We start from the raw sequence: 12,851 nt of genomic DNA, 5'->3' as shown, positions 1-12,851 counted from the left end.
CCGTCTCTCTCCCTTTGGCCCCCTCCGTCTCTCTCCCTTTGGCCCCCTCCGTCTTTCTCCCTTTGGGCCCCTCCATCTTTCTCCCTTTGGACCCCTCCATCTTTCTCCCTTTGGGCCCCTCCATCTTTCTCCCTTTGGGCCCCTCCATCTTTCTTCCTTTGGGCCCCTCCATCTTTCTCCCTTTGGCCCCCTTCATCTTTCTCCCTTTGGCCCCCTCCATCTTTCTCCCTTTGGCCCCCTCCATCTTTCTCCCTTTGGCCCCCTCCATCTTTCTCCCTTTGGCCCCCTCCATCTTTCTCCCTTTGGCCCCTTCCATGTCTCTACCTTTGCCCCATCCTTGTCTCTCCATTTGCCCTGCCTATTTAGGCTACCAGCCACCACGACACCCTGGTGACAGCGCCACGCCACCCCAGGGAGCAGCGGCACACAGTCTGGGAACCACTTCCCTAACCTATGATACACCTGATTCAGATTACTGTCACAGATGTCCATTGTTTTAGGGCCACTCGCTGCAATATTGGGCCAATGGCCCAATAGCTCAAGCTCTACTGATATGATCACTGCGCATGATGTAATAACTATCAAACTTTCATGAGTTTGACTATTTGCCAGGTAATGTTATTGGGTAGAATGTGTCACTGCACATGAAGAAAGTCCTACGCAGAGCCACATTTAGTTGACCGATACTTTATATTATGTATGAGTATCTAACTTATTGGTTTCTATATTGACATGTAATATTGCCTTCCCGATTGAACACAGATTTGGCAATAAGGAAGAATACATGGCCTTTATGAATGACTTTCTGGAGCACGAATGGGGAGGGATGAAACGTTTCCTTCAGGAGATCTCCAATCCGGATACCATCTCCAACACTCCAGGCTTTGAAGGTTACATTGACTTGGGCAGGGAGCTCTCTGTCCTGCACAGTCTCCTGTGGGAAGTCGTGTCTCAGCTAGATAAGGTAACGCGTCCTAAGGACCGGTGGCCTTTTCTCTCAGGACTATTACTATGTAGGCAAGGTCTTCAGGATCACAGCAGTTTTATTCTGGTGGTCATCAAGGATACATATTACTGACATAACATGAAACTACAATAGTAGCTTTAACTTATGTTAATTATCATTAGAACTTTGTATGTAGTATGTTATTTACTCTATCGGTGAACAACTTATCCCATGATGCTCTGCCAGAATTGAGAATGAGAGCATCATGGGTGGTAAGAGTCCTCCTGGAGGGCTGAACATTGGCCATCATTGCCATTATTTGTGGGAACCTGGTAAGTGATTTCTTTAAGGAATGCAGTTTGGTGCAGACACATGTACTCTGTAATCGATCACCAGTGACCCATGCCACTGAATGACTAAAGGCGAGTTGTATCAGATCTTCTAAAGAGGACAGGTTAAGAAGTTGACCACAGCCAATCATATTATACCTATCATTTCATAGAATGTTATACATAAATAATAGCCAGAAGCTGTTTGGTTGCTATGGACAACTTCCACATACAACTGGGTCATATTTTTAACATTAAGGAGAACCTACCAATAAATAGGAGATTATATCCATGACATGGAAAGAAAATTGTCATATATGAAATATTAGTTGAAGTTCAGTAACCTCTACCTCTATAGGCTATGAACATTGGATCATTTTAGATAAGATTCTTTGGTATAGTGATGCAAATTCAAGCCCAAATAAAACGCCATGAAATTGAGTTTCAGATTTGGTTGAACCATGATCTTGCTAGGCACCCGTAGGACTCGGCTGAAGCTGAACCCTCCCTGCATCTGTATCTAATAATACATGCATGGACCCAGGTCCCTGGTGCTCTTCCTTAATTATCAGGCGCAGTTCATAAATAGTGGAGCAGTCGTGAAAGGGACATAGAGGACACTCGCCAGACTATGACAATGTAAAAGTCACTTAATGAGTTGCTGCGGACCACAATTAATAACCAGTGGGGTGGTGGTTTGGTGGGCGGCACCACTTACAGTCCACTTTGCACATGAGGCGCATAGAAGTGCCCAGTGGCGTCACAAGGGGGGTGCGGTGGGTGCGGGCCGCACCGAGTGTCACCCTCCAAGGGGGTGACACCAAAATCTGACTCATCCCCATCCCCCGCTCAGCAGAGCCTTCACTGCAGGGAGACGCCAGGCTGGAGAGGCGCTCTCCCTGCAGCAGCTGCTGAGACAGCTTTTAATTCTGCCGGCTGCCGCTGCGCCTGTCACACTGAGACAGCCAGCGGCAGCCTACTATACAGTAAGTGGCAAGTGCGGCTGTACTCTTCATACAGTCCCCTACATGTGGGGGGGGGAGCGCTAGAGGCAGGGGGCTGATTACCTGCTGTCAGTGTAAAGACGCTGGGGTGGATGGCAGCTGAGCTCCTGCTCCTCCTCTCTTCAGTGAATCAGCTCCCTGCCTTACAGATCGTCACGCTGGGAGCAGGCACTGGCAGGGACAGTCTACAAAACATTTGCCAGTTTACAAGTGTATTCAAATACTGTTGATTACACTTGAATACTGACAAGTAGTTTGTACACTGTCCCTGCTTCTTCCCAGCGTGACCCTCTGACCTCCCACTCAGAGAGGATGAGAAGGAGCTGGGAGACAGCATGCAGCCAGCACAGTGACTATGGTCTACTGTATACAGTAGGTGTAATGGGAAGTAACTAATTCAGTGAGGAGAGAGTGTCTATGCTGGGGATGGTGTATTAATGTATGTGTGTGGGTATACTCATTGTGTTTCTGTGTGTATAAGGGGTGTATTCATGTTATGGGTTATATGTGGGTTAAGGATGGTCTCTGCATTATCTGGCGGTTACTACGATGCTCTCTGTATTATCTGGCGGTTACTACAATGCTCTCTGTATTATCTGGCGGTTACTGCGATGCTCTCTGTATTATCTGGCGGTTACTGCAATGCTCTGTATTATCTGGTGGTTACTGCGATGCTCTCTGTATTATCTGGCGGTTACTGTGATGCTCTGTATTATCTGGCGGTTACTGCGATGCTCTCTGTATTATCTGGCAATTACTACGATGCTCTCTGTATTATCTGGCGGTTACTACGATGCTCTCTGTATTATCTGGCGGTTACTACGATGCTCTCTGTATTATTTGGCGGTTACTACGATGCTCTCTGCATTATCCGGCGGTTACCATGACGCTCTCTGCATTATCTGGCACTCACTGTTACACTCTATGCAATACAATAGGGGTCATTACTTCTGGGGGTAATATTATAGGGGGCATTACCACTGCCATTGTGGGCACTATTAGGGGGCATTACTAATGGGGGCACTACTACAGGGAGCATTACTTTTGATGGCACTACTACAGGGGGCATTACTACTGAAGGCATTACTACTAGGGGCACTACTAATGGGGGCATTACTACTAGGGGCATTTCTACTAAGGGCATTAATACTGGGGTCACTACTATAGAGGGCACTACTATAATGGGCATTACCACTACCGCTGGGGGCACTATTAGGGGTCATTACCACTGGGGACATTGCATAGGGGCACTGCATAAGGGGCACCACTACTGTGGGCACTACATACGGGACACCACTACTGGGGGCATTGTGTAAATGTGTCTGCTGGACTGGTATTTGGGGAGAGTTTGCGGAGCTGCGCATCAATTTTATTCATTTTTTTTGGTGGGGGGGGTGTCACCATGAGTTATAGCACCGGGTGACACCAACACTAGTGACGCCTCTGGAAGTGCCACAATTAGAACAGATCTCAGACTGGATTCAAGCCGGCCATTGCTTATAGGCTACCGGAGCCACTCACTGTATGTAACACAGCCTCACTCGTTTGTACGTTTTATAAGCACTTCACTGTACAACTGCATTCACTTAAAAGATATGAACTTCTATAATTACTGAATTCTTTTTCTTAGAGGTTGCAGGTAAGTGTTAAAGCCACACTGCTGGATATATTTTTTGTATTTCCACCATGAATAGGTTAATATATTTTTTGTGTTCTGTCTTCTGATTTGTGGTATTGTCGCTAGCTGTGTTGTGGTGTCTCGAACCCCCTCATATCTCAGTGTTTGATGTGTGCTCTTCTGGTCAACTGGTTTCACCTACAGCCCTACATGTTCTACCTACATTGTTCATTGGCAACAGTAATAAGCTCCAACACCTGGCTGATCCCTTAGAGAACTAGTCCTATCAGTAACACTACTGACTTCTGCTCCCTTCCTTGTATAGAATGTCAGCATGCTCCTCTCTTACCCAGAGGCCCTTATTACTCGCAGCTGGATGCAAACACACCCCCCTACCTTCTTGCCATCTTTTTGTAGTATGTCTGCTTTGCATGTCCGTTTTAAGTTGGAATGGCAGTAGTTTTAGTTATGATAAGCATGTATTAATTATTTTCTTTCTGGTTTTGAGCAAACCTAATTTCTTCTATTTCCTTTTCTCCCTCGCCCTTTCCTACCCCGATGCCTGGCTGCACCCTGTCTCCTCCATCCGTCACATCGTGGTTGATAATACGGCTCTGCGCTCATACAATGCGCTCACACATTCATATGAAAAAAAAAAAAAAAACACCTGCCCTCCGAACCCCTTCTTGGCCTTCCCCGTCGCAATGGCGGATGTTACCACGCAAATGTATCCAATCAGGGTGAAAATTCCTTCCTACAGGCCACCGTGGAAAAACTGGGACCGCTACCTCGCATCCTCGCTGACATCACCAAATCACTGACCAATCCCACTCCCATCCAGCAGCAGCTCAGACGATTCAGTGAACACAGCTCCACCCCTAATGTAAGTGGTAGCCTTTCATCCGGACTTCAGAAGATCTTCGAGGATCCTTCCGACAGGTGAGAAATCGTTCTTGAATATACTTATTCATATTGAATTTAAACTGTTTAATTGACAGCTTGACAGTTTCACAGGCAGCAAAACCTGTGTAGGGCAATTTGCCATGTAGGAAATACAAAGGGGTTTAAAATCTTGATCTACATGCAGTGTTTGTTGTCCGCACGGATAGCAATGAAATAAATAGCCCTCATCGGATGTACTCTTCCAGTTCGGTAAAGGACAGATCATTAGCCTAGTATGGGTGAAGTTCTTTTATCTCTCCTGTCTTTATTTTGGTTATATTTCATTCTGTTACTATCCAGCTGAAGAAGACATTGGGAGGGAATATATACGGGCTCTCGTCTTTGTGACAGATGAAATCATGCATGCGTTTTTGCCACACATGCTACAGTGAGAATCAGGTTTTAGTTGCTATTTTAAGGATCCCAACGGAAACTTCAGTGTTTTCTTACAGCCAAATACATTCACACACAGTTACCATAGCTAAAGTGTGTCATGGTGTATAGTTTGCTGTGCGTTTTCTTTATTATACTCCGCAAACCTGCCCAGCTCTCATTTCCAAGATAATTAGTTACCCAGGACATCTCATCATATTCTAAAAATTATGAAGATGTTTTAAACTTTTTGGCTACTAATAATAAAGAACCATCATATGCCAGGTCGCCCCCTCCTATGCCAACACTACTCTGTTCTGTCTCCATCGCTGCAGTGGGAGCTGTGGGCGGCAGACCACTGAGCATGTGGAGACGGAACAGGTCATGGCACATTATTCTATACAGTGTTTGTGGCAATAGTTTAATTGTTAATACTATTAGTGAACAGTGTCTACACAAATTCTCAGTCTGTAAGAGGCGGTGGGTTTTAAGAACTAAGAATTTTTTTCTTCTCGTGCAGTGAGCTTCTCAAGCTGAAGTCTCCGATCATTGAAAACACAGACAACTACTTCAGGGGGAAAACATTGCTGCTTGTACAGCAAGCATCTATCCAAAGCATGTCTTACTCTGACAAAGATGAACGAGAGAATGTACTTCCCAATGGACGCAGTGTGTCCTTGATGGACCTACAGGACTCTACTATGAATCATAGTGAGCATTCTTCTGTGGTCCAGGAGCCACCCTTGCGTTTAACTGGCAGCCAGTTGTCTATTGCGCATGTAGCCACCATCAAGCAATTACGAGAAAACCAGAGCACACCACAAAGTGCTCCACAAGTCAGGAGACCCTTACACCCGGCCTTGAGTCAGCAGAGTAGCTTGCAGCCCCTGTCTTTCCAAAACCCTGTGTACCACCTCAATAACCCACCACCCACCTTGCCCAAGGCGTCTGTGGACTCTAGTCTTGAAAACCTAAGCACTGCCAGCTCTCGAAGCCAGAGTAACAGTGAGGAGTTCATCCTCAGTGGACCCAGCAATAGCAGTATGGAGGACTTCACTAAAAGGAGTTCGCAAAGTGAAGATTTCAGTAGGAGGCACACTATGCCAGAGAGGCCCATTCCTATAGCACTGCCACGACAGAACAGCACTGGGCAAGCCCAGATCCGTAAGACCGACCAAGCGGCTCTTGGTGCCCGAGCAAAGGCCCCACAGTCCTTGCCGCACAGTGCCTCTGTACGCAGCACGGGAAGCATGTCTGGCATCTCTGCCACTCTGCTAGCTGAGCCTGTGCAGAATGGGAATCGCTCCAGACAGCAGTCAACATCTTCCCGCGAGAGCCCTGTACCAAAGCTACGAGCCATACACCGCCAGCAGACCCAACAGGTGAGGAGGTGGTGATTGCAGACTGCTTTGTATTGACCGGTGTACAGATAAAATCCTGAGCCATAATTATCTCTGTGTGAATTAGTTTATACAGGTCAGAAAACGGTCATATCTTCCACTAGATGTATTATCAGTAGTTTGGAGTGTTGTTGCTTGTATCTAATACGTCATCAAAAAAAAAAAAACACAGTAATACGTGGCAACTAAATATTGCTTCCATCTTACATAGAAATGCCACATAAACTTGTCAAATGCTAAAACTGTGGCAGGGCATGCTGGGATGTGTAGTTCCACGGCAGCTGGAAGGCCGACCCTGACATGCTGCCACATTGGTTAGAATGCTGCCATATTGGTCTCCTTATTGACATTAGAGAGAAAAAGGTCTTAAAAACTTAAAAAACAAAAATGGTCATTATTGTTTATTTAAAAGACTATTGGGGCTATTTGCCCTATAACTTAGGTCACAGTTACAGTCCTACATAAAAAATGACAGGTATGTGTGCCAAATATCTTCAAACAAATCTGTCCAAAAGGAGACCCTCATGCCTGAGCATACACAAATAAATAAAATGGATAGAGGCGTGAGGGAAAACTTATGATGCTGGGGGACAGAACCGGTACATTGTGTTGATGTCAGGAAATTAAATTCCCCCCATTGTGTCTTCAGGTGCATCATCCTAAAGCATGACATCGCAAAGCAGACATGTTATAGGATCACTAACTTCAAAGTATTTAGTTCTGCCCACCTGTAGGGTTTATATTTATAAAATATATACAAAGGTTTGGATTGAAAATGCAAAAGCAGACGTGATTTGTGTTTTAATATTACTTATTGCCATTTTAAATTTCAGGGTTGCCGTGGCGTAGTAAATCTAGCCCAAAGGGTCTAATTTGCGCATGTATCAACTATGCATTATCTAATATCTAGATACAGTTTCTAGAAAGTGTATCGAACAAATTAATGCAGCTTATTTTTTATTATTATTATTATTAACCTTTATTTATATGGTTCCATAAGTGTTCTGCAGCCCCTTAAATAGTACATAAACATATAAGTGAACAAGAAACCAGTGACTAATTACAGTGCAATGCAGGACAAGGACATGGTTTAAATACATTGCTGCATTGGTGTCGGTGCCCTAGTGGGAGTAAGGAGTAGATGAAAGTATATGTAAGGAGAAGCACAAGAGGGTAGAGGGCCCTGCTCGTGAGAGCTTAAATTTTACTGGGGCGTTGCAAACAAACAGGTGTGACACAGATGGAGGAAGGAGAATTTTTGTCTTTAAGGATCCAGGGCATAAGCAGTACTGTCTGTGCTCTCCCCACACTTGTTGTGTTAGAGCCCTGATATCATCAAGCCTTTCCTCCCACTCAGTGCAAACCACTGATGATGATTAGATGACGCACAAGGGAATGTATATTCTTAGTATAGTGTTATGGTATCCCTCTGTGCAGGCTATGGCTATAATTAGGGACTTGTCTGCCACCTCTTTGCCTGTTTTGTTCCATCATCATATTTTTCTGTAACTATCCACATTCAGTGTCACATGGCCTCGCCCCAAGGCTGTTGTATTGTAAGATGATTATCTGTTAATATCAAACCTCAATAAAGGGAATTTCAGAAACAACAAAACAATTTAACGTAACTAAATGTTGAGCTCTACAAGCAGACACGCTAGCACCATCCTAGAAACTAGGTAAAGCCCTATAACAATACATTTTTTATACATTAATAGCTTTGTAAACAAAAATAATGGTAGAATAAAAATATTATAGATTTAGATAGAGATTGCAACATACCAAGAGTGCATTCATGTACTGTAGGTTGATGCTATTGATGCAATGTCGCCCTCTTGTGGCTTTTCACTGTACATGTTTGCTTGTTACATTTTGTTTCTTGAAATGTGGAGCTGGGAGAGGAGGAAATCTGTACTTTGCATGGGATTGTTGAATCTATAATTCATTAAGGGCTGGATAACAATGCCTGTAATATTGGTTTTGTCTGTACAATTTGTTCTTTTGGCAGATTATATGGGTGGATGATTTTTTTTATTTAATTACACATTATTACTGGTGCTGCAACAAATACGAATAAAATAAGGATTTTCAGCACCCTGATAGTATCTAAGTGTTTAGCAATTTGTAACAAAAGCAGAGCAATATGTACTTTTCTTATATCCGTTGTTACACTGTGTTTCCAGGTGCAGTCGCCTGTGGACTCTGCGACAATGTCTCCTGTAGAGAGGACGGCTGCCTGGGTGTTAAATAATGGTCAGTATGAGGATGAGGAGGAGGAAACTGTGGACCAAAACAAGGATGAGGCAAAACCTGCTGAAAAGGTGAGTGATATAGAAAGGGTACCCTTGTTTTACTATAGGCACTCTCATCTCCGCATTTTATCTCGGCTTAAAGTTCTCATTAAGGGAGGTCTTAGAAAGTTCTGTGTTAACAATCCTCAGCACACTTGGGATGTTGTGTCAGATTCCCTTTTCTCTAACACATTTTGGGGTCTAAGTACTAAGCTTTGAAAAGTGATAAAGTTCCAACCAATCAGCTCGTAACTGGCATTTTTCAAACACAGCCTGTAAAGTGACATAACGAGCTGATTGGTTGGTACTTTATCACTTTTCAAGGCTTTGTACATACCTCACTTTATTTGGAACTCGACATGGCTGCACCCCCAGTGATGTCATGTGTGCCCATGCCTGACCCCAATTTGGTTTATTATGAGCTGATCATCAAACGGAATAAGAGTAGAAGGGCTTTGGAATAGGGTAAGGAGATTACAAGACAGCAACAAAAACAATAGTCGACTGTGCAGGTACACTTTGTACCACTATTATAGATGTTAGGCTTATTCTTCCAGCATTTTTCAAAAACAACGTTTGTATCTGTGTCTTTTTAAGTTATTGTTACTTGTAATGTCCCAGACAATAGCACATACACATTTAGGAGTGGCATAGATCTGGACATATTAACGTAGAGAAATTGTACTGTTGCTGTCTGTTTTTTCTTTTTTTGTTTTTTCATTGACATGGATGTGTTAAAAGCCAGCCACAATCTGGTACTTCTCCAGTTCGATAATATACAGATAAATATATATATATATATATATATATATATTAGGGGTGAGCGGGTTCGGATTTCTGAAATCCGAACCCCCCCGAGCCCCCCCGATCCGAGTCCGATCCGAGTCAGGCTCGACTTTTCCCGCCTGACTCGGATCTGACATCGAGGCAAAACGTCATCATCCCGCCTTCCGAGTCTCGCGGGTTTTGGATCCTATATAAGGTACCCGCGTCGGCGCCATTTTCTCACTCGGCTGTGGACAGTGAAGAGGGAGGGTGGGAGTTAGTGCTGTGTAGTGTAGTGTAGTGTAGTGCTGCTGTTGTCCACTACTTCAAAGTCCATAGGGGCTGGCTGTGTTGTGCTGTGCTGCTGTTGTTAATAGGGGCTGTGTCCACTACTTCAAAGTCCATAGGGGCTGGCTGGACTGTGTTGTGCAGTCAGTTCTCCATAGGGGCTGTGTCCACTCCAAAGTCCTGTGCAGTGTCCCAGTCCTAAAGGGGTGCTGTAGTGTTGTCCAGGGGGTGCTCTGTCCATCAGGGGTGCTCCCCCCAAGTGCTAAAAAAATAATATATTTTCTGTGTTTGTGAATTGTGTGCGCAGTAGCCGCACGTGCATCAACAAAGTAGTGCCAAGCGTGCGCCTGTGTCATAAGTAAAGGGCCGGCTGGCTTGACCGTTAAAGGGTGCTGTAACCCCCGAAAGTACACTCCAGTCCAAACCAAAAAAAAATTATTTTCTGTGTTTGTGAATTGTGTGCGCAGTAGCCGCACGTGCATCAACAAAGTAGTGCCAAACGTGCGCCTGTGTCATAAGTAAAGGGCCGGCTGGCTTGACCGTTAAGGGTGCTGTAACCCCCGAAAGTACACTCCAGTCCAAACCAAAAAAAAAATTATTTTCTGTGTTTGTGAATTGTGTGCGCAGTAGCCGCACGTGCATCAACAAAGTAGTGCCAAACGTGCGCCTGTGTCATAAGTAAAGGGCCGGCTGGCTTGACCGTTAAGGGTGCTGTAACCCCCGAAAGTACACTCCAGTCCAAACCAAAAAAAAAATTATTTTCTGTGTTTGTGAATTGTGTGCGCAGTAGCCGCACGTGCATCAACAAAGTAGTGCCAAGCGTGCGCCTGTGTCATAAGTAAAGGGCCGGCTGGCTTGACCGTTAAGGGTGCTGTAACCCCCGAAAGTACACTCCAGTCCAAACCAAAAAAAAAATTATTTTCTGTGTTTGTGAATTGTGTGCGCAGTAGCCGCACGTGCATCAACAAAGTAGTGCCAAGCGTGCGCCTGTGTCATAAGTAAAGGGCCGGCTGGCTTGACCGTTAAGGGTGCTGTAACCCCCGAAAGTACACTCCAGTCCAAACCTAAAAAAAAATTATTTTCTGTGTTTGTGAATTGTGTGCGCAGTAGCCGCACGTGCATCAACAAAGTAGTGCCAAGCGTGCGCCTGTGTCATAAGTAAAGGGCCGGCTAGCTTGACCGTTAAAGGGTGCTGTAACCTCCGAAAGTACACTCCAGTCCAAACCAAAAAAAAATTATTTTCTGTGTTTGTGAATTGTGTGCGCAGTAGCCGCACGTGCATCAACAAAGTAGTGCCAAGCGTGCGCCTGTGTCATAAGTAAAGGGCCGGCTGGCTTGACCGTTAAGGGTGCTGTAACCCCCGAAAGTACACTCCAGTCCAAACCAAAAAAAAAATTATTTTCTGTGTTTGTGAATTGTGTGCGCAGTAGCCGCACGTGCATCAACAAAGTAGTGCCAAACGTGCGCCTGTGTCATAAGTAAAGGGCCGGCTGGCTTGACCGTTAAGGGTGCTGTAACCCCCGAAAGTACACTCCAGTCCAAACCAAAAAAAAAATTATTTTCTGTGTTTGTGAATTGTGTGCGCAGTAGCCGCACGTGCATCAACAAAGTAGTGCCAAACGTGCGCCTGTGTCATAAGTAAAGGGCCGGCTGGCTTGACCGTTAAGGGTGCTGTAACCCCCGAAAGTACACTCCAGTCCAAACCAAAAAAAAAAATATTTTCTGTGTTTGTGAATTGTGTGCGCAGTAGCCGCACGTGCATCAACAAAGTAGTGCCAAGCGTGCGCCTGTGTCATAAGTAAAGGGCCGGCTGGCTTGACCGTTAAGGGTGCTGTAACCCCCGAAAGTACACTCCAGTCCAAACCAAAAAAAAAATTATTTTCTGTGTTTGTGAATTGTGTGCGCAGTAGCCGCACGTGCATCAACAAAGTAGTGCCAAGCGTGCGCCTGTGTCATAAGTAAAGGGCCGGCTGGCTTGACCGTTAAGGGTGCTGTAACCCCCGAAAGTACACTCCAGTCCAAACCTAAAAAAAAATTATTTTCTGTGTTTGTGAATTGTGTGCGCAGTAGCCGCACGTGCATCAACAAAGTAGTGCCAAGCGTGCGCCTGTGTCATAAGTAAAGGGCCGGCTGGCTTGACCGTTAAAGGGTGCTGTAACCTCCGAAAGTACACTCCAGTCCAAACCAAAAAAAAATTATTTTCTGTGTTTGTGAATTGTGTGCGCAGTAGCCGCACGTGCATCAACAAAGTAGTGCCAAGCGTGCGCCTGTGTCATAAGTAAAGGGCCGGCTGGCTTGACCGTTAAGGGTGCTGTAACCCCCGAAAGTACACTCCAGTCCAAACCTAAAAAAAAATTATTTTCTGTGTTTGTGAATTGTGTGCGCAGTAGCCGCACGTGCATCAACAAAGTAGTGCCAAGAGTGCGCCTGTGTCATAAGTAAAGGGCCGGCTGGCTTGACCGTTAAAGGGTGCTGTAACCCCCGAAAGTACACTCCAGTCCAAACCAAAAAAAAAATTATTTTCTGTGTTTGTGAATTGTGTGCGCAGTAGCCGCACGTGCATCAACAAAGTAGTGCCAAGCGTGCACCTGTGTCATAAGTAAAGGGCCGGCTGGCTTGACCGTTAAAGGGTGCTGTAACCCCTGAAAGTACACTCCAGTCCAAACCAAAAAAAAATTATTTTCTGTGTTTGTGAATTGTGTGCGCAGTAGCCGCACGTGCATCAACAAAGTAGTGCCAAGCGTGCGCCTGTGTCATAAGTAAAGGGCCGGCTGGCTTGACCGTTAAAGGGTGCTGTAACCCCCGAAAGTACACTCCAGTCCAAACCAAAAAAAAATTATTTTCTGTGTTTGTGAATTGTGTGCGCAGTAGCCGCACGTGCATCAACAAAGTAGTG

At 45.0% G+C, this 12,851-nt stretch overlaps 1 protein-coding gene across 1 annotated transcript in view; it reads left to right on the top strand.

Moving 5' to 3' along the window:
• The window catches only part of RASAL2 (RAS protein activator like 2), a 231,640-nt gene that overhangs the window by 205,191 nt on the left and 13,598 nt on the right, over positions 1 to 12,851 (top strand). The window contains 4 exon segments of the mRNA XM_088447240.1: positions 763 to 964; positions 4,637 to 4,836; positions 5,732 to 6,593; positions 8,795 to 8,932. Of these exon segments, the coding sequence (XP_088303366.1) occupies positions 763 to 964; positions 4,637 to 4,836; positions 5,732 to 6,593; positions 8,795 to 8,932 (1,402 nt within the window).

Source organism: Taudactylus pleione, unplaced genomic scaffold, assembly GCF_031769625.1.
Source record: "Taudactylus pleione unplaced genomic scaffold, aTauple2 ptg000423l, whole genome shotgun sequence".
Taxonomy (NCBI): domain Eukaryota; kingdom Metazoa; phylum Chordata; class Amphibia; order Anura; family Myobatrachidae; genus Taudactylus; species Taudactylus pleione.
This window is presented reverse-complemented; position numbering and strand designations above follow the sequence as displayed.